Source organism: Heliangelus exortis, chromosome 12 (assembly GCF_036169615.1).
Source record: "Heliangelus exortis chromosome 12, bHelExo1.hap1, whole genome shotgun sequence".
Lineage (NCBI taxonomy): Eukaryota > Metazoa > Chordata > Aves > Apodiformes > Trochilidae > Heliangelus > Heliangelus exortis.
The window spans coordinates 19,535,283-19,557,818 of NC_092433.1; the positions used below are offsets into that span (position 1 = coordinate 19,535,283).

General features: G+C 43.3%; 1 protein-coding gene across 3 annotated transcripts in view; it reads right to left on the reverse strand.

Moving 5' to 3' along the window:
- Positions 1–1,421: 1,421 nt before the first annotated feature.
- CRBN (cereblon) overlaps positions 1,422–22,536 on the reverse strand; it is a 39,458-nt gene continuing 18,343 nt past the window's right edge. Inside the window, exons 6-17 of one of the 3 annotated variants that reach the window (XM_071756357.1) lie at positions 19,877–19,963; positions 19,441–19,529; positions 14,918–15,030; positions 14,578–14,780; positions 13,744–13,893; positions 11,305–11,464; positions 9,317–9,379; positions 8,685–8,769; positions 7,762–7,877; positions 7,258–7,322; positions 6,099–6,230; positions 1,422–4,763 (exon numbers count right to left, since the gene is read on the reverse strand). In XM_071756357.1, the coding sequence (XP_071612458.1) occupies positions 4,580–4,763; positions 6,099–6,230; positions 7,258–7,322; positions 7,762–7,877; positions 8,685–8,769; positions 9,317–9,379; positions 11,305–11,464; positions 13,744–13,893; positions 14,578–14,780; positions 14,918–15,030; positions 19,441–19,453 (1,284 nt within the window). In that variant the 5' untranslated portion in view covers positions 19,454–19,529; positions 19,877–19,963 and the 3' untranslated portion in view covers positions 1,422–4,579. Of the gene's footprint in view, positions 4,764–6,098; positions 6,231–7,257; positions 7,323–7,761; positions 7,878–8,684; positions 8,770–9,316; positions 9,380–11,304; positions 11,465–13,743; positions 13,894–14,577; positions 14,781–14,917; positions 15,031–17,187; positions 17,338–19,440; positions 19,530–19,876; positions 19,964–22,536 lie in introns of those variants that run through there. The other 2 variants (XM_071756355.1, XM_071756356.1) reach the window with 2 other exon arrangements.

Here is a 22,536-nt window from a genome sequence, read left to right on the forward strand (position 1 = left end):
TGTCCTGGACAGACACACATACACACACAAACACACACGTAGTGTCCTGGACCGACAGACACACAGACAGACAGAGTATCCTGGACAGACACATGGACACACACACACACACAGTGTCCAGAACACACACGCTGTCCTGGACAGACAGACAGACACACAGAGTGTCCTGGACAGACAGACACTCACAGTTACAGACACTCACACACAGTTATTCATGTTTAGAACAGACACATCCTGGGACTGGCTTGGTTTGGTTTTTATTTCTGTCCCTACACCCCCCTATGGAGTTAGGACTGAGACTGTATCTGTACAGCTCTGCACTGATACACACACATTATAGCCAGGGGTCCTAAAGGGAGGGGGGGGTGGGGTATATATTTATGTACATATTAAATGTATGTTCCCATGGTATATATTTATAGTCTGTATTTACACCTATTACACATCTCTCCTGTCAGCGGTGCTCTCCCTGCACACGCACACACACTCACACACACACTCTCTCTCACACTGTATGGGTGTGTACAGTGCTTTGGGGCCCTGTAGCCACACTCATGGTGTGCATGGGGCACACAGTGGAGAAACCCAAGTAACAGCCTCAATTTTTGTATCCTGTGTGTATTGTGGGGTGTATAGATACACCCACACACTACACCTTACTCTCCACTCTCTCTATACAACACCCTACACTGACACAGAGTTTATGCAGCTCAGAGGCAGCAGGGTGGCTACAGGAAGGAAGGCTGCACAAGCCATGGCTGCCTGGAGCCAGGGGCCATCAGCCCAGGTGAAGTCTCTGCTCCCAGGAGGGTGCTGGCTCAGGTCAGGGCACAGACTCCCTCAGACCCCTCCTCTGTGGGTGCCCCACTCAGGACAACAGCTCCAGCTGCCTTACCTCCAGGTGGGTGCCTGTTCTTACAGCATTCCATAAATCCACAAGTCCGGCAGAAGGCTGGGACGTGACTGGTGTAACGATGCCTGTTCCTCACAACCTGCTGGGGAGGGGGTGTCCTTACCTCAGGGTGTTGGGGAGGGGGTGTCCTTACCTCAGGGTGCTGCTGGGGGGTGTCCCTCCTGCTGGGGTGGGCAGAGCACAGGGAGCTCAAGCTTCGACATTTTTGGTAATTCTTTGTAAGACAAGAGCTCCATAAGGGTCTGAAATTCTACTCTGCTCACCACCTGCTGTTGTCTGAAGTCCCCGTCCTGAGCCTCACTCGGGTGTTGTACAGGCAGACAAAGTGTTCACTGCAAGGAGCAGGGGGTTGGGAAGCTGTTTGTATCCCCCTTGATCCTCCGCAGTCTCTGAAGCTGAAACCCTTTTTCCTGAGTTTTTTGAAGCTAACCAGTTTTACACACAAGGTAAACCCCATTGTTTTCCTTCTTCCCATCCCAACAATCAGCAAAAAACCCTCAAACATCAGTTTTGAAACAAATTTGATTTTATCCTTTGCAAATGTTTGCAAGCAACAACAGTTTTCTGAAAAGTTGTCTCCAAAGACAGACAGAGGAAGAGTTAGAGCAGAGAAGAGGGTACCTTTTCCACATCTTTTACAGAGCAATTAAACAAATGTGGAAAAAAAAAAAAAAAAAAAAAACAAACAGGAACAAAATTAATTTCAGCACATACAAAAAAAAAACAAAACAAAAACAAAAACCACCAAAAAAAACCAGTATTAAAAACCAAATAGCAGAGTGGCTGAACATGTTTCAGACCAAGTGTGCAAGTGTCCTATGTGATTCTCCCTCATCATTAAAACTAACCTAGAAGATATGAAACCTTGCAGGATCAGAGGCTCTGATTGTGTGACACCTTTCTGCAACAACAGCTTGGGAATGAGCAGCTCTGTGCTCCCTGGATGCAGTCCCTCTCCTGTCCCCACCAGACCCCTGTGACCTGTGACTGCCCACCTCCTGTCACCTCAGAACAGGCAGGGACTATGGGGGGAGAGAAGAGGAAACTGGGAGCAGCCAGCAGACCAATTGTATCAATTAATGCACAAAGCTCCACATAAACCACAGAATGTAGTAAAGATACAAGTAATTATCATCAAATGTCATTTCCTTTGCATTAAGCTCTCCAAAACATACAATGTCCACATTTGTCAATAATAATCTTCCACAATCCCAAATTTTCTCTCCAAAAAGGAGAAAAGAAGCATAGAAAATGGTGCTCACTGTACAGAACCAGCCCTAGGCAGGTGCTGTGCAGCACCTCATGGCAGCTTCACCACAGCAGGGTTCAGCCCCTTCCTGGCAGCCTGAATCCCACCGGTCTTCAACCTGGAAAGTGCCACGGATTTCCAAAGAGTGAACATTTCACAGGAGGCAAGACAGATGGAACAGCATCACCAACAATAAAATCAGTGCTAAATTTACTCCTGACTTATCTCACTTAATTATATAAGTTTACATCTGACTATATACACACACTCCCCCAAATCAGCCTATTTTTGGATTCATACATGGCCAACATGATGCTGGTTTTAGTTGAGGCAGGATAAGACTTGCCCAAAAACCCAAAGACCTTACGGAGTTCACTAAATAGCTGAGAAAAGAGTAATTCTGAAAACCTCACTCACCAGAGCCAACACTTCCATCCAGTGGCAGGAGAAGGGACTTTAAAGCACTGAACACTTGGTGTCACCCACAAACCCCACTGAGGGCAATGGGAACAAGAGCTGCTGGGTAGCTTTGAGGGGAAGCCATAAACCAAGCCTAGAGCTAAGCCCTGTGTGTCTGTGTGTGCACACGTGTATGGTGTGTGCACACGTGTGTGCAGGGGAAGCTCAGTGGGATTCCAGTGGTGATGCAAGTCCAGAGGTTTCACAGTCTCTCACACCAGTGTTCTCACGTCAGCCTTCTGAAAGCTGATGAGAGAAACACAACCAAACCCAGAATGTTTACTTGAAGGAAAGGAGCCCTCCTTCACCCCTGATTTGTTCAGAGTGGGATTCAAAGGAATATTGCTATTCCAGCTCACTGCCACATCAGAGCACTGCACACAAAATTAAAGATGTCTGTGGAGAGAACAAAGGTTACCAGAGGAGCACAGAGGTAGAGGCCTTCAGAGAACTGAACCTGAGTGGCACAATCATTTGTTTCTACACACTCAGCCCAATCCACCCCCCACAGCCCAACAGCCTCCAGCAGCTCTGCACATCCCAGTCCCTTTCCCACTGCCCTGTCACAGCCCCCCTCACACCCACTGCCTGTCCCACTGGGTCCAAATCCCCATCACTGGGGTCACCTCTGCTGGCTACAAACATTTGCTGTAGGGACACCAGAGAGCCAGCAAGTAGTGGCTGATGTCTGAAATCTTCAGTAGTTTTGTGTCCTACCTAACAGTGCAAGCTCCCAAAAGATCTGCTGTGGAGAAATGAAGTGAATGATAAAGCTTCAAAACAAAACCAGGAGTTTATGTACACAAACAGACTGAAGGCATCTCCAGTTTCCATCACCAAACAAACCCCAATAATCAGTGGCAAAAGCTGCTCAGTTTTGGCACCCAACTCCTGAGCACAGTGCCCAAGAAAAGCACTGCCTGTTGTTGCTGTTTTATTTAGAAACCTCCTCTCTTTGTAAGGTAAGGGTGATGATGTGAGATGTTACTTTACAACATGAAAATGGAAAAAATAAAATCATTGAAGATATGTTGTGTCCCTTGTCAAAATAAATGCTGCTGAAAGATCTCCCACACTGTGTACTGAGGGGGCTCTTCCCAGCCCCTGCACGTGGATGGTGGCAAACTCATCTCCACAGAAATAGTTCTGAAAAGTAAGCATTAGCACATTCAACAATAAATGACAGTGTAGCTTATGTTCTGGTACTGACCTCTGTGTTTTGTATAAATAAGTTATAATTCAAGACTTTTAAAGTCAAAGAGACTAAATAAATGGAGTAACTTGTGAGGACCAAATACTTCACATGGGTTCCTTCCAGAGGAATGTGCCTGTTCCCCTGCAGGCAGCTCCTGCTTTCACCACTGATGTGGCCAAGGCCCTGCCAGAAAAGAGCCATCAGTCCTACTCTCTTCCATGGTTGGTGCTATCTGAGAAACAGCAAGAGCACAAAATCTGCAGTATTCCACAGTCAGAAGCAGGGATTCTCAGCAAGAACACTTCTAAGTATATCATGGGAAATACTCTGCAGCAGGTAACTGGTATCTCACCACCATCAGTACATTGCATAAATTACACTCCGTGTATTTCTAATTTTAGTTTTCCCCCACCTTCTTTCACTGCAAGTTGATAGCAATAAAACATCTTCTGAAATTATAGAAAGGGAGAAAGTTCAGTCTCAAGCCTGCCCAGATGGATCAGATCCATTCCTTGGTGTCTCATGCCACCTCCTCTCCCCAGCTGGCATTTTAAAGATTCACCCTTCAGTTCTCAGTGCATCTGCAAGGACAGGGATGTGGCTGCACACCAAACCCAGATGCAGTGAGCCTGCTTGGCTGGGTTCTGTGTGTGTGGGGTGGGTTCTGGGCCTTTTAAGTTTAAGTAAGCATCAGAAGCAGAACTGAGCAGATGCATCTAAGAGACAGCCTAGTGCCTGTTCACCTCCAGAGCAGGTGACTGGATCACAGGCAGAGCAGGGGTGTTCTATCCTGGCCTGAGTCATCCTCTGCTTCTGGAATCCGAGGCAGGAGAGCAGACCTGGTCAGTCCCCAGAACTTCTGAGGTGACATCTCCTTTTTGGTAGCTGTGAACTTCCATCCCATATGGTTCCCACAGATTCTGCACTGGGCAATAGTCCAGGCATACCTACCAAAAATGAAACACAAGTTGGATGCAAAGTCATAGTGAAAATATTTTCACACAGCTCACTCCTGAGGACAGAAGGGGATACTGGTCCCAAGCTGGATTTCCAGAGAATTCTGCCCAGCATTCAAGTAGAAAAAACCACTAAAGGGTTTTGCCAGTGCAGTATGATGAGATGCATGATTTTAAGAGGAATCAGGAAATGTTTCTTGGAGGGTAAGTGACTTAGCAGCCATAAAAGTGCTCCTAGATAACAGGAAATTGCAGGTTCCAGAGCAAGGCTTTTGATTTTACAGCTTTAAAAGGCAGAACATGAATATTTCAAAACCCTCATGGAAGAAAAGAGCTAAGAAAACATGCAAGGATGAGAAAATTTAACTTCGGGTTTTATAAGTCACAAGTTTTCTTCAGAGACCCTTAAGGAATGTGTCTTGTGACAGATGGAGCACAAACCCTCCCAGAAGTCACACAGTGCTACAAGATCATCCACAAATAAAACTGGATCAGAGTGAGACAGTGCAGGAGCAAACATCTCCATGCATGAGCCAAGAACTCCAGCTGCAGCAGCTCCTTGCTGCAGAAGAGCAATTCAGAAGAGTCAGAATGATCCCTGACACTCTGGGATACAGGAAGGACCACAGAGAAAAGCAATTTAGTGAAAATACATTTAAAAACTAGTTTTGTGAAATTAGAATTGAAACAGTTTGACATCTCAGCTATTTTTAAGAGTTAAATGTTCAAAACTTTGAGTAAGTGCCTGGAAGAATGCTTATCTAGCAAAAAAAGTTAAATTTAAGCTGTGAGAAGAGTGACATTTTGATGCAAGATCCTTCATTATTAGGCAAACTTTTATATTGTGACAGCTAATTCTGCTACTTTTTCACAGTAACAAATAAATATAAAAGGTAATCAAATTACTACATTGTTAGTAATTATGAATTGATTTAATATTTATTCAGTTTTCACGTGTAAGAAGTATTTTGGTGCAGTAACTATTTCATGATCAAAGAAATCTGCTTATGTGAGTTACACAAACCTGTGCCCAATGAAGCCCTCAGACAATCAGTATCCTCTCTATACCTCTCAGATTCTAGAATATATTTTAAAAAATTGAGAATTTTACATATTAAAAAAATTCCAGAGAAATTCTTAAAACTATCTAAATTTTCTATTTTAATCTGTATTTTGAAAAAGTCTAAACTTACTCTCCTGTTTTTCACATGAGTGAAATGACCACCTACATTTCAGAAATCCTGTATTTGCTCTTCTGCTGTCCCAGGAACACAATTACAAGCAAATTTCTGGAATTTATTAATATTTTTTTTAAACCATGCTTACCCAGGAAACCAGGTGTGCTCTGTAGATGGTCGTCCACTGAGACTCAAGTTGCAGGCTTTATACACAGTTAGGGTTTCATGGATGTATCCATGAGGATTCACATATGCTGCCATGGGGCCACACAAGGATAAGCTACAGCAGACAGGTAACAGTTTTGTCAGAGGTCCAGGAAGAAACAAACCCAAACACAGTCAAATGGAAACAGAGGAGACACTGCCAGCCATGCTTCAAAGCACTTTCCACAGCAAAAGGACCACTTGAAGTGGTAGAGGAAAAAAACCCAAAAAGTTCCTTTCATTCTATTCTTAAAAAAGGAAATAGATGCCACTGTAAAGTATCATTGCCAAATTTTTGTATAATAGAAAAAAATTAGGTGTTCAGTGTAATAAATCTGATGCATTCCTCACTGACACAACATGTAGGTAACAGAAATTTAAATCCCTGCTTCAGAAAATGTATTTTTGAAGATAATACTGCAAGGAAGGGTTGAAATTCTCCTGCATTCAGAGGAACCTCACCCAGCTGGCTGTTAGAGGGGACAGGTAGAGGACAGTGAGGAGGATGCCATGCAAACATTCTCAACAAAGGCAGCTTTTCCTCAAAGGATCTTTTCCTCAAAAACCTACAAGCTCAGTATAAGAAAAAGCAGATGACAGACTCATAATTTCTTTTACTGGTGGCTTTGAACAGCAGCTCCCAATAAACCCAACCAACTCTATATTGCTATGCTTGCATCTAACTTTAGAAGTAAAGAAGAGTGGCATTCATTACTCTAACTTCTCATCATTCTGCTGCTAAGTAAATCATACCAACACAGCAGGAATCATGGCTTCTGGAACCCCTAATCTGATTAGAAAACAAAAAATGGCATTTAATTCCCATGTCAGCTCCTGATCACATTGCTGAAGGAGAACTGACAAGTCTTGCTTTGCCAAGACATCTTTTAACCTTCCCATTGCCATTACAATATACATGGTGATGTTCAGATTTACAAACTTCTTGGAAAGCTCAAATAATCTGTTTTTATAAAGAAAATTTCCTACAAAGATTTACTTAAATTTTATTGGAACTGTGGAAAACACAATAGTTCTTACCCAGCTTCATCTGCTTTGTTGTTTCTGATCAACAAGTTCCCAGAGACTGAGAGCAATAAACTCACCTGAATATTTCATTCTTGGTCGTTATTTCTGTGTCTTGGCATTGCTTACAACACAGAGATGTACACTTAAAAACAAAAACAAAGGTCAGCAGAGTGACAAAACACAAAAATGGCTATTTCATTACAAAATTCTCAAATTTTCAGGGCAGAACACTGCTTGATGGCATCCTGGCAATATGGTTATGATGTCTGCAAGATGGTTCTGTACAACACTGGGCTTCCAGCACCACCTCTTGGCTAAAAAATTGCTAGGAATTGTTGGCATAGCATTTCTAACAAAAGTAAATAGTGTTGTATGTTTCTTGCTTGTTGAAAATCACATAGTATGGAGAGGGAGCATTTTCTTTCTTGACTAAACTTAAAAAGGGGAAGGAGGAAATAAAATAACACCCCAATTCATTCAGTGTGATTTGAAAACGTCCCCCTTTTTGTTACAGATTGTAACAGTGTCACAGATTTTTTTAGTGACACCAAGTGGATGGCAAGGAAAGCAAAAGGACTCACTTTGTTCATAATATCCAACTCACACCTGAGCCTCTGAACAGCACTTCCAATTTTCAGCAGCTGGATCCGCAATGCGTCGTCAATGGGCAGGCAGGCAGCAACTCTGTAAGAGAAATCTGGGAATGGGAAAGCACCAGGCCCCTTAGAATTCCAGAGAGCACCAGAAGCCACTACTTCTACTCAGTTACAGCTAAGAGTGCTAAAACTTGGGTTTAAAGTAGACTTTTAGAGGTCATCCTTCTGCCCATCCATCCTCTCCTAAGGTATTTGTCAATCCACACTGGAAGATCAGGAATGCTGGAGAACAATGCTGGGATCTACTCTGACACCAGAACTCTAAAACTTGGAGTCTGAAACCAACTTCCACTTTGACAGTGAATTACTAAATTTTCCAACCACCTTTATGCTTGCATTTCCTTTGCAAAAAGAAAGATGGCCTTTTGTGAGAGAAGGAAAAATGAAAGAGACCCCCAAACATGCAGACACCTCCCTTGTAAAGTGTAACCAAGGTCTGTTACCCACATCAGGACTAAGAAAGAATTCTTCACTATTCTGTGGGGAGAAGGAAAAAGACATACTGCATATACACTCCCTTCTGGATGTCTTTTTTTCCACATTTGAACAAAGACCAAAAAATAGATATTTAAAAAATATTTCAGTCAAGAGGACAGGCTTTTATTAAAAGGGGTTTTAATAAATATAATAGTAAATTCTCAAGAAGCAACTTCACTCAGGTATTAAATGGCACAAACACAAGGTAGTGACTTTACTGCAGTCATTCTTTAATTTAACAGAAACCTTGCTAAGCTGAAAATCAGAGAACTGAGAGCTGGACTGCCAAGAAAAGTCATTATCTTGCCCTCTCAGGAATTTTTAAAAACACACAAGACCAAATTTGAGTAATAAGCCCAACAACATCATACCTATTGGGTTTGCTGGAAGAGATTCATCCTTAAGATTTTCATCCCATTCATGTAGCTGCCTCTTGACTCTTTCCATCAAGGTTTCCTTTTGTTAGAAGAAAAGCCTAATTTAAATACATAGGTATTTCTGTTTTCTTAGGAAAAAAAAAAAAAAAAAAAAAGGAAAGCAAAGTGTAGAGTAAGCTATTTTCCCTAGGGGGACATCAGCTCTTAAAAGAACTACTGACTCATTTTGAATCTATGTCCTTTAAACTAAGAGCAAACCAGGGATGGGAAGTGGGCCAAGGTGAACCAATGGCCCAAGGTGGTTGTGGTTTTGAGATAAGGAGCCAGCTCTTCAAATTCTAGAGCTGTGCAAACAAGAGCTTGTGGGACAGAAGATGGAGTTCTTGACACACAGCAGGGTCCTGAACCCCTTATCTAGCCCAGACATGCTCCAGCGTGAGAGAACAACTACACAGAGGGGGAAGCTCTTCCTGCTCTTTTAACAGCAACCCAAAAACTATGCACTTCTTCAAAGGGTCACATATAAGCCAACAAAATTAAATATAGCTTTTGCATTACCCAGTAATTCTATACTGAAATGTACAAAATAACTGTAGAGGACTTGGTGCTACCCAGGGTGAACTTACAGCATCATACAGAGAGTAGAGCCAGGGAGGCCAAGATGTCAAACTTGCACAGTGGAACTTCCTCTAAAATGAAAACCACAAATATGTATTCTTTAACATGAGCAGATTTTAAGGAGAGTTCTTGTTCAAACAAATAAAACAGAGGAGAAACACCTGATTATTTAAAGACACAACAAATTATCACCATCACAACCAGTACTGCAGTGTGAAGCTTCCAAACCACTTCTGTGTGATATATGATGATATTTCTAAAGGGAAAACCCATCTGTTAATGACATTACTAAAAATGGCACCATGCAAGTCAGGAGTTTCAGAGGATGCTCTCTCACAGCACAACAATCATTGGTTAAGAAAAGCTGGGCAGCCTTGATGTTCAATTGCATATTGCTACCCACTCTCATTCTGGTCTCTGTTTTTTAAGGAAATAATTTTCAGAAGTGCTGACTGAACATGAATGCTTGAGCCAGCCTACTGCAAAACTATTGAACAGCTTTATTACAGTTTTGGAGGTTTTTCAAAAGTGCCAGGTTGCCCTGTTTCACCCCATCCTCTCCTACTGACCTCAGTGCTCACCCTTGTCCCTTTAACTTCCTGTGCACTTGCTCACTGCTAATATTTGGTCTTTGAAAAGCCTGAGGACAAGTCAGGTTTACACTTGAGAGGCTTATGCTGGTGGAACTCTGCCAGTACTACACAACACCATGGTGCTTAGCATGGGAACAGAATTTATCTTGTCCAATTTGATCCTTTTGACAGTACATCTCATTGCAGGCTCCTGAAGGAAAATGCTACATGGCAGTGAAAGTGCACATTTGGTTGTATAAATGCAGCTTTTAGCACCTTTTAAGCAGCACAGCTGTCTCCAGCACAAATCACACCTTATTATTCCCTCAAGCAATGCAGAAGTTTGTAGCTTAGGCCTGGCATCAGCTGCTCTGGACTCTTGAAAATCCTGCCCTACAATTTTAGTGTGAATTCCCCCCTGATTCCAAGTACTGCCACAGCTGCAGTGATGCAAAAACACTGAACACAAGCCAAGAGAGAATTTGTGCCTGTGAAGCAAAAGTAGAACTTAATTCCCTAATGGCAATAGGAACATCTTAGTGATTATTTCTCCTCTACTGGTGACTGGGGTTTTTGGTTTGTTTTGTTTTGCTTTAAATCATAGCAAAGTATATAAAGACCTGGAAGGCCTCTGAAGAAGCATTAAGTCTGCATTTATTAGAAAAGCAGATCCATGTTTTCTGTAAACAAGTAACTGCTGGTACAGAAGTTAATCCTTTAACTGATGCAGCTTTTAAAGCAAAACCAGCAAACAGAACCATAGCTCCAAACAAAGACATGCACAGGTCTTCTGTTTTATCACTGAAGTTACCTCTAACCCACCTCTGCTCTTTAAAAACCTCTTCTAGCTCAAACAGTTACAAAGAAATAGTCACATTTAACCAAGCCATTAACACAAGTACAAGGCAAGAACAGTGGCACTGTCAACACTGACTGCCAATATTTCTATTGCCAAAGCAGTATCAGTAAAAGTCAAGGTGCTTCTTTGACCTGTCTAGAAATAAAATCCTATAAACTTACTGGTTTTTTCTCCATCAACACTTCACCACCTACAAGCTTTACCAACCAGCACTCCCTCCAAGCTGTTTAGATTATGTAAAAACAGTGATACTACATTAACTCTTATGTAATATTAATCTAATAATACTATGATTAAAACCATAGAGAACTCATAATATAATTTATTTCCCCTTTGTCAATAGCTGATAAACTTTCACACAAAGGCAGGAGGCTGGCATCCAGCACCCCAGCTGTGCATTCTCCTCTCAAGATGAGCAGATGGAATTTCATCTTGATTTCCAACATACCACCACAATTACAAAAACCAAAAAAAGAAACCCACGCCCCTCAAACAAACAGAACAAACCCAACAAAACAAAACAAAACACCCAAACCCAGCAAGAAAGCCACCAGTAGCTTCCAACCTTTTGATATTTCTGCCACCACTGGTGTAGAGCTCGGTCCTGCCAAGTGGGTTTGGGAGAGGGGAAGATGTGGCACCGGCTGAGAGACTGGAGCTGGACTGCTGACATGGTTGAAGGCAGCACTCTCTCAGGAAGGATCTGTACTTTAGCCTGCTGGATTCTGATAAAAGAGGAGAAAAAACCCCAAAAACCAGATATGCAGACACAGGCTTAAAAAAATTATTTTACCGCTAATAAAACCACAGGCTTGTGTAACAGACTGATCAGCAAACAGTACCACAGAACTGAAACAGAAATCCATTTCATCAGATTTTAGGAGCTGTACATCAAATTACCTCAGGGAACACCAGCACATCAGTAGCAAGGCAAGCATAAACTATTTTACAACACAGTTTTATCTCAGCCACTTGGAAAAATTATTGATGCCACTGTGCTGAACTTTGGTCCTTCTAAACTGAGGCAGAAGCCACCTCAGGTTTTCCTTTAAACACAAGAATTAGCTACCTAACAAATATTTTTTGCACTGGCATGCAGAATTCTACAAGGTAACAGCCAAAGTTTATTTGCTGGCTTTTTCTTTCCCTCTCACAGTTAGCTACCATTTCCATGTGATAAAATTTGATGTCTTTGTATTCTAGAGCACCAGGTATCTTGGTTTGTGGCAGAAAGAACTAAAGACAGCCTCGTAGTGGCAACACAGCAGAATATTCAACCATTTGAGTACTGTATTTTTATATTTCTGTCTCCTCAAGTTACTTTTGGTTTAAAGTAACAGTCAGCTATTACATAGCAACCCCTCAGAAATGAATTCGAGCTGAAATGCAGTTTGCTATCTTCAAACCATAAAAGCTTCTGTGCTGAGCTAGAGCTCAAATCAGCAGAAACAGGATACAGACTGATCATCTTCTACTGCCCCAGCAACAACCAGGTCACCAATTCTGCAAAGAGTCCAGCTATAATTATGTCTAAGAGCAGTGTCTATCAGGAAGGACTCCACATTTTAAATAGGATTATGCATCAGAAATCCTGAACTATTAAGATGTATGTCATAAAAAATTTCCAGTACAGCTGAACTGCTTCTGGATACTGAATTCTCAGTAACAATGCTGCTGCTGCTGCTGTAGTTGTCCCAGCACTGCCACCTTCAGTTCAAGCAATGGTTTTTCTAAGCTGTAAAATTTGGAATATTATCTGTAACCAAATGTGAGATAGTGAGAAATAGCAAGCAGCAAGTGTATTCTTAAACTCATGACCTGCAGCTGAAAAAAGTGTTTTTAGGTCTCTATCTAAAGCAATGCCACTATACTGACCAATAGCAGAATACAGAATATTAGCTGTAAATGTAGAGATTTGAGTCTGACTGGCAAGACATGAAAAGAATTGCCAAGCAGTAACAGGAGAGGTAGCACATTCCTGTCAGTGAAGTATCAGTGAGTGGTCAGAAAGGAAGAGGTAAGACTGGCTGAAGGATGTACTGAGCTGTGGCAATGGTTAAAATAAACAACATTTAGCATTTGAGAAACTGAAAACAAGTCTGCTTGTAGTGAGCAAAAAGCAAGAACCTATTTTCCTTTTCAAATATTCATCCAGAAATTTCAGTCTGCTTTTATGTTTTACTAAGAGAAAATCAAATGAGAAAAGCAACCTGCATTCTCCAGCATGAGAGCCAGACTCCAGCCCCCCCCTTTCCAGGGCAGCTTCTCATGACCACCACCCCTCTGGGCACAGTTACTGTCCTCTGTATCTGAATCATGCAGCTGAATCCTCCTGCCTGCTGCTGAGGCTCAGTAGCTGAAGATTGCTCAAAGTCCAAAAATAAACAAGTACATTGTTATTAGCTGTAGTGTCAGCCCCTCGCCTGCAGCAGTTCAGAACTACAACTGCACATCAAAGTGATGAAGTGGAACACATCCAGTGCAGACCTGCTCTAGAAAAGTCTCCTTCCAGGATAAAAAAGTTATATTTTGGCAAAGGAATGGAACCTGGTTGCTACCAGGAAGGCTTTTCACAATGCAGCAGCAGGCACACACTTCATATTGTACCCTCTCAGTTGACATCTGGTTTGACACAGGGATGTGAGAGATTTTGAAATAAAGCTTTAGAACTTACAATGCAGGCAAATCAAGATCTTTTTCCTCAATTTTCATAAAGAAAATCATTTTGACAGATGTTCTCTCATGAACATCAAATCAAACTATACGTGGATATTCTTCAGACAATTTTAGTAAAAAGTTAGTAACAACTGGAACAGGAGTCTTGGCAGAGGAAATGTCAGAAGTCCTTAATAACCAGAGAAACTACTGATCAAGCATTCAGTTAGTATCTACACTAATTAGTCAGTGGTGTGACTGAAAGGGCAGGTGCACCTGCAGTAAAATGTAAATGTTTTGGTGAAAACATCATTTGCAGTACATTAAATTAAACACATGATTTTCTTACCCATCTGACTGGGTTCTTATTTCAAGCACCTTGAACCTCTGTCTTCCTATTGCTTTCACTTTGACTGTTTCAATTCCATATTCCTGCTCCTCTCTGTAGGCATAAATTTCTGCTGTTGTCCCAAAATGTGCTTCCCTTTCACGTACATTGCTAAAAGTAACAGAATTAAAAAGGTTACATACCCCAAAGAGCATCATTCACCCACATTTCACAAGTTGGTCTCCCTGCACTGACTGTACATGATCAGTCTGATCAGAACAGTGAATTTGGTAAAATAACTTCAACTAATTCTCCCATTTTAAAAGTAATTTCTGATTTTTTGGTTGGTTGAGTAAACTGAAGGAAGAGGAAGGAACATTCTCAACTTCTTTCAGCACAGAGTATCCTTTATCTTTCCTGGTTTTCTATCATTTCCAGTCTCTCAACTGTAATATGTCTGTGCTGGTTAATTTATACACAAACCAAGTAAATACACCTTCACAGCAATACAGTCTCAAAAAGACTTTAATTTTTACATTTTAGATCATGCATTATCATTTAAGCAAGAGAGTGCAGTGTGTTCAGTTACTGAATCACAAGGCTGCTCAACCTAAAAAGCAGAACAGCACTGTCCTTCTACACAAAGCCCTGGTACTGCCATGCAGCTCCCCAACACAACAGGAAAACCTTCTCAGTACTTATTGCAAGACAATTTTTGTCCAACAACTCCAAACCACGCTGCATGTTATTCACCCCAGAACTGGTGCAACCATCTGCTTTTGCTTTAGTATTCCAAGAAACTGCACTAAAAACACATGCTGCATACCATCAGCCAAGCCCACTCGTGTATTTTACCTGTATGCAAGAACAGCAAAGGTTCTGTCTTTCTGAATTAAATTCCGCACCATGCTAACCTCTTGAGGGCGGAAGAGCTGCAGAGGCAAGGTCTGTCCAGGGATCAGCATCACCATCACGTGGGGCAGCACTGGGATCACCTGGCAGCTGTCATCATCGTGCACTGTTCTCCCATGAAACTCCTCCATATCAGAACCTAAATACTGAAAATGGGAAAGAAGCAGCGTAAGGGGGTTGGGTGGTTTGCAAGGGTAAAATAAAAGCAGGTCTTTGGCTGAAGGATGTTACAACAGGAGGCACAAACCTCCTCGAGACTTATTTTAGTGGATAATAAACATACCACGTGGGATGTTGGCAAACTGGTATCAAAATTAATGACATTTGGCTTTTCAGTTTCTTTCCTATCTTGATCTTCAACTTCCATTTCATTGTCATCCTCTTCCTCGCTCTCTGCTAATGAACACACACAGAATATTGTGTCAGAATCAATCAGCACAGACCAAGATGATGAGAAAAATCAGAGAACCACAGGAATGCACTGAATATTCCCAGGCTATGGCTTTTCACAGGAAAGCAACTTTTGTATTTGTAAACTTGTGAAATGTATTTCTCTTGCAGTTACAGCTAAATCACTATTCTACAGAAAGGGTCAAAAGCTGGCAATTTATTTTTGGAGGGCTAAAGAACAACCTTTCTCAGACAAAAATAATAAACAAATGCTGTCAGTTCCGATTTCCACTCCAGTAGTATTTCTTTATTTCAATCCTAAATGCCTCCAAGCAGTACTCCAGGATGCCAGGTAACTTAGTATCTTGTAGGATGGCAAACACAGTGTTTGAAGTAGTACAAACCTGAACACTGTAATGGCCCACACCAAGCAGTAAGCTGAAGGTCTGTGCAAAAACTCCTGCTGATATTCTAGACCACTTCCCTCTGTCAGCCTCTCCTCTGTGTCTATCAAACACACACACAGACAAACCCCAGCACGGGCACAAACCCAGCAAGGGCAGCTAGTGAGGGCAAGAAAAAATGATCCAGCACCACAAGAAAAGAGGTTAGATTCTTGTTGGTGTTTTACCTAATTACAGAACTTAAAGCCATACGACACCATCTTCCTAACTAGAGTTAAAAATATTCCTTTTCTCCATGAAATTTCTCTTCCATTTTATTCAGTTAGGAACTGCATATTATTCATCAAGCTACCTCAATCATTAGCAGCTTTAATTGCCTTTTAGAGAGAGGCTGCTTCACTTGTTTCCCAGGGCACAAAGGGAATTAAGAGCAACTGATGAGAAAGAACCGTGGCCTGCAAAGTTTTGCTGGTTCTTGGCAGAAAGGGCCAGGGCTGCTGCTGCCTGCTGGTGGCAGGGACTCGATGACTCATTTTACTGCAGCAGCAGCACCATGTGAACGGTGAAAAAACACCTTCACTGCCCCCTTGGTTACACTACAGGAACAGGAGACTGAAAGCAAAGGAAACTGCATGAATTACACCCAGAACTGGGCGTATTTTTCTTAAATGACACCTCCAGTACAGCGAAACAAGGGAAACACCAATGGCACACTGCACAAACTCACATTTCCTTTGTGGCAGGTTAGGCATTCCTGGATGCTCATCTACTTTGAACACCTTTGTGCAGCAATGAAGAAATATGAATTTTATTTTTTTTTTTAATAGGAACAAGGTACTAAATATTAAGGCTGCATTTCCTAAAATATTCAGGAAAAAAACCTGTATATTTTACATATACAGACACAAAATGCTTGAAGAATATCCCAGTCACACAGGTTTCAGGCAGAATGTCCTGATACGTTCTCCTCTACACATTCCTTCTGAAATAATGGGGTTTTTTTCCAGTCTAGCAAGAGCTGCTTCCAAAACTGTGTGACCTCCTGTCAGCTTGGAGAGGCATTACATGCTAAATCAGAAAAAGTGCCCGTTGTTATGCAATGGGTATCCACAGGAGGAATTCCTGCTGGTGTACGTGATGGACAAATTCCACAAACTGAGGAGGAGCAGTGCAGGAGCCTGGGCCGTGTGTGGAACCAGCCCTGCCCCCAGGTCCTGTGCACAGACAGCACCTCCCATGCCGGCTCTCTGAGGGGAGCAGAGGAGACGACACCGAACAGAGAGGTGCTCATGCACCTGGTGTTTCCCTCAGGAAATTCCTTCAGGCTTTGTTTGGTTTCAGAGCAAACCCGATTTACAGATAACAGTGTCTGCGTTTTGCCTACCATGGTAGGAACCCTGACCCCGCATTTCACCTCCCCAGCTGCCACCACGGAACGAGGGACTCAAACGCGGGCTGCAAGCGGCCCAGGTGCCCACCCCGGCCCTCAGAAAACTGCATCTCCCCCCGCCACAGCCCGCACAGCACCGCCCACCACCCCGGGGCTCCGTTTCTCACAGCCCCGCAACCTCCCTGGGCAAAGTCTATCTATGCTGCTCCTCCTCCCGGCCCTCCGGAGGTCAGGCCTCGCTCCCCACGTCGCAGCCCTTCACCCGCAACCCCGCACTCCCTCCCGGCCGCCCCTTTTCCCCCCGATTCCCCTCACGGCCCCGGCTCCTCCCGCCCAGCGCCTCCCCCCCCAGCCGGCCGCGGCCATTACCGGGCACCAGCTGGAGGTGGTTCCCCATGTTGTTACGGGGCTCGCCACCTCCTTCCTCGGCGGCCATCGCTGTTTACCCGGAGAGGAGCCTGGGAAGCCGCCGGGGCGGGGGGGGGAGGAGGCGGGAGGAGGAGCCGGAGCCGCCGGAGCTGAGGGAGCTGCCGGAGTCGCCGCCTGAGGCAGCGCAGGAGCCGCGGCCTCTGGTGCCGCCTCAGGGGGAGTCTGAGGGCCGCGCGCGGGTCGGGGCCTGGCCCCGGCTCCCGGGGCTTCGTCCCGGCTGCTCCAGGGGCCCCGTGTTGTCCCAGCGCGGCTCCCGGGGCTTCGTATCGTCCCAGCCCGGCTTCTCCCGGGGCCCCGTGTTGTCCCAGCCCGGCTCCCCGCGTGTTTTTTGCACGCTGTGGTTCTGGAGAGCGGGGCGGGAGGGGGCACGGGGCTGTGCCTCAGCTCCGGGGTGCCGAGTCTCGCGCGTGCCGCACCACAGTGGTTTCCTCCCGTTGAGAATTGAGATGAGCATTAAATAAAAAAATAATTTAAAAAAAGGAGAAATATTAAGACCGTCTTTAGCAGGGCTGCTGGAAGAAAACGTCTGAGGTTTGGTGGTGTTCCGGCGTGGGGCTGGTGTCGCCGGGAAGGGCTGATGGCTGCAGAGCTGGGGGGTGAGGCCCCTGGCACAGCTGCTCTGCACATCTGGGATCATTGCCTTCCCCTTCAGAACAACAACAAACACACCCCAAACAAACAAATCCCACAAAACCAAAGCAAACAAATGAAAAAACCCGACAAAAAACCACACACACACACACAAAAAAACCCAACCAAACAACCAAAAAAACCAAACAAAAACCAAACCAAAGAATAAAACCAAACCAACTCCAAAAACCCAAAACAAACCAAAAACCCCAAACCAAACCAGTGATACCACGGCAGTGGGATTTCTCCCTTTCTGCCTAATGCCCACTTCTCACTGGGAGCAGGAATCCCTACATCCCACCCAGTGCTCCAGGCATCCCGCAGCTCTGGGGCTCTCAGCCCTGTCTCCTGTCTCCCAAACGAGGTTTTTTTTCACAGAACAAAGTTCTGTACTTTCCGACGTTCTCTACAACATGTCCCAATTTTAGTTCAGCAATAATGCTCTTCCTGGGTCAGTCACAGAGTCAAATGATGACTATACTCAGTAAGAAAAATGTATGTGGGTTGTTTTTTAGTTTGGGTTTTTTTTTCAGAAATAAGTGTTTCTCTAAAACACATCTTAAAGAAAAATAGCAGTCTAATTTCTTTACCATCATGGGTGGGAAATTCCAAAATGCTCACTGTCTATACTGAACTGGATATGTCAGAGCAACAATCAATACACATTTGCCAAAGGAGGAATATGTAACAAACAAACAGTGTGATGATACATTATGCATTCATAAAAATGCAAAAAATCACTTACACTATCAAGTTACAATCCCATAACCTTTTCTGCATTTTATACATAATTCCAGGGTGTTGTATCTCTTATATATATCATTAAAAAATCAAATGTTTTTGTTGTCAGTCTGGGAGACTGAAGTATTAAAAAAAAACCCAGCCATTTCTTCTCCAAACCCTGGGATTTGATTAAAAGCCATTATGCTAAATATTATTTTGCTTCTTTTAATATGCTAATATTTTTAATTTCTGTTGGGTTTTTTACTTAATTACTGAGGGGACACTTGAATCACACTTTTAAGCTTGCTTCTGCAGCCTAGAGGGACAACATTTTTTAATGGCAATAATTCACATGACTGGAAGAGCTGACGTTTCTTTTAGGAAACGCTAAATACAATAATAATAATAATAATAATGATAAAATTATGAGTACTGGAAAATCTGGGACCAAAACCCAAGAGTTCCCTAGTTCTTATCTTGGATAATATTGCATCTCTTTATCACCTCAACAGAGCTAAGAGCTATATTTGTGTGCAGCATATCTAATTCTACCTATTGTCTTACATCTAAATTCAATTCCCCAAAATGGGCATTACCTCTAATTTAGTCTCTGACTGCAAATTACAGACATTATTATCCACCAGCCTTTCCTACAGGGACACAGTGAAGGCACTGTGAAGGTATTTATTGAGATCCAACTTGTGTTTGGTTACATGTTACTCAGGATGCTTATTCAAGATTCTGAGGCATGGTTAATTCTGGGAGATTTAAGCTAAACTGCTAGAAAATGCATTGAACATATAAATATTGACATTTATTCTCACAAAAGGCAGTCTTTACCTTGAAGAGTCATGAATCTCACACTTCAATCCATCCTGGCATGAGCCATGCTCCCAAACTCCTGCTCTTCCAGCAGTGTTGACCCTGGGCTGGAGACAGAAAGCAGCAGTTTGTAGGTAGAAGAGCAACTCTGTAAAGTTATTTTATTAAATGTGGTGAGGGCAGGTGGATGTATATCCCAATGTACTGCAGTTAATCTGGTCAGTGCCAAGTTGCCCAAATTACTGCAATTTAGAGGAAATGAGAGCACTTCAATACAACAAAGGGCTTTTTTCTTTTTAGCTGCTGTTATCAAAGACATGCAGCCAGCTGTGAGGAACTTGAGTTTTATTTCAGGAGTGCTGTTTTTAAAAACATTGATTTACAAGCAAAATTTCAATACCATGCTCAGACCCTGTGAGGTTTAATGCCCAAATTCACACTGGTTCTTTTGTACCTTGCAATTCCTGGTTGGGAATAGCAGGACTGTAAAGCTGCTGTTGGTTACCCCTTAGTCTGGAGTCAGAGGGCAGCAATCACCTTTCTAGAAGAAAAACACAGAAAAGAACAGCAATGTAAAGGCTGTAGCAATGGTTAGAATTTCATTTGGTGTTGCTGAGGGGTTGTACTTGGGATGAAGACACCCAAAGCTTGAGTGCTGGTTATCTGAGACAGCTTCATTAATTGTGGGGGCAGTTCTCAGCAAAAGGTGTCTGCAAACAACCACCAACCTCCCACTGGTCTCCAGTTCCTACACACAGCACAGAATACATGCTCTACTAAAAATACATCCCTATCCCCCCAAATCACAGTGCTTCTCCCCCCATTTTCTCAGCAGATGCACTCCTGTGTCCTCAGCAGGAAAAACTAAGAGAAGAAGAGGGACTCACAGCAGCTGTACTGACAAAATGTTTGCCATGTAAATTCCAAAGCTCCTGTACATCCCTCAGCCCTCTCTCAGCTCTACTCAAGAGAAAGGAAATGTGCAGAAAGGAGAAGCAGGCAGTGCACTGTCTTCACCTCCATACCTGAGGTGGAAACTTCAATTCATTTATTTCTGGGCTAGGAGGCACTAGATGGTGCTGTAACATACACTTTGGCAGCTTTTGGTTCTTGGGGAGGATTAATCTAAGTTGTTGGTTCTATTTTTAGGGGATTCACAGCAAACAACAGAAAAGTTTGATCTCTGACCTAATCCCTTTAAATTAAATTTTTATGTGTTTCTGCAATGTACTGGTTTGACTACTTCTGTTTAAAAAGTAACCTATATAGCCTAATTAAAATAGAAGAAGCCCTGTGTAGGTATGTCATTGATTTCTGCTCTGCCAATAAATTGGGCTGTTATACACCCAAACCTGTTAGTTATAGGTAGAACAAAGTAATGTGTCTAAGTATTTCAAAATAAAAAGGGAATCTCAATCTTTAAATGATTAATACTGGCTCTAAGAAAGCTGTTACAAGGCAAAAAGAAAATCTTTACTTTCAGGGCAGAACTGCAGTTGAAGACCCTGGTACACGGCCCCAGTAAAGAGGGAAAAATTCTTTCTTTTATTTGTAAAACCAGAACAGATCCTAAGCTGTCAGCTTCACACACCCCAGGTTATCAAATCTGCCATCCCAGAATGGCTGCACCCTTAGAGTTGTCTGTCCCAGTGTCACATAAACTCAGAGAGAACACAGACAATGGAGTCAGGCAATTCCAAAAAAAAATAAATTAGTGATCAGCAGGAGAACTACTCTGGAAAGATGGGTGGTTGGACAACACTTGGGAAGCTGAAGAGCAGCAGATAACTGGTTTGTCACCCAAAACTGAGTGCTTGCTTCAGCTGGCAGTCTAGTAAGAACAGGGCATATTTACAGCTCTTTTTTAATATTTGCTGCCTAGGTCAGGCTGGCGTGACAAATGAGCAGCTCTGAATATGCAAAAGGCTTTCAGACAAAGAGCCTATTAGCCAAACATGCCCATTACTATGCGTAGAAGCAAATTCTCTTGCCAGTGAACTCTTGCCAACTAACAAACTATTTGGCATGTGTGCAAAACCCATATTCAACCCCAGTGAAGACAGCATGGGACAGAAAGCAAATGTGGTGCAGTAAAGAGAATAGAAAGGGAGGAAAAACTCCATTTTAGATAAAACACTGGCTGGAAGGGTATTGGAGAGCCCCCATGTCCTCAGGTGGCCTTTAGTATTGGCTTTGCATAATTCCAGAGGTTCCAGACAGCTCAGAGATGAGTGTACCCTGCTGAGAAAAGGGGCCAAGTCCTGCTGCTCCTGTGTGACTGCTGCTCTTATAAATAGAGATGTAAATCAGTGGTGTCAATGGGCAGCTTTACAATTGCTGATGGAAATCAGAGCTGGACCCTAAAGCCAGATCCTGGGCAGCTCCAAAGGCTCCTGTGGCTGGGGGGAGCTGCTCCTTAGAGAAGGGTCAGGGAGAAAAAGAGCAGTGGTGCTGAGCTGAGCTCCTGTTACACCATTCTGGAAAGAAACATTCTGTTCATTCAGTTAGGATTTCTTTAACCTGTTCTGGGAAGCCCTGTGGTGTGCATGGCTCCTGGGCCACCAGGAGATGTGTTCATGGTTTAACATGGAGGTTAGAACAGAGCTGGTGGTTAGCACAGCTGGTGCTGCAATGAGCATCTCATCTTTCTTTTAATTATTTTCCAGAACAATTTTTGTGGTTGTCTTTGTCTTAGTTAGGTGGCAAGATCTTCACACAGCATGTACAAGAGTAACCCATTGGGTCTTACCAGCTATAACATTTATTTTTCTTTCTCCATGGTTTCAGCCATGCAGACTGCTGACAGTCCCAGTCCCAGTCTTGCTCTCCCAGCATCACCCAGCATGAGAACCTGTGACTACATCCTCAGGGTGTAGGTACAGCCTCAGAGAGGTGTTCACAGGCTGCCCCCAGAAGCTGTGGCTGCCCCATCCCTGGCAGTGGTGAAGGTTGGATGGGGTTGGAGCCCCCTGGGCTGGGGGAGGTGTCCCTGCCCATGCAGGGGGTTGGAACTGGGGGAGCTTTAAGGTTCTTCCAACCCAAACCAGTCTGGGAGTCTGGGATTCACATTCTTCTGCTGCCCCACATTTAAAATCCAGCCAGCTGCAAGTTTTG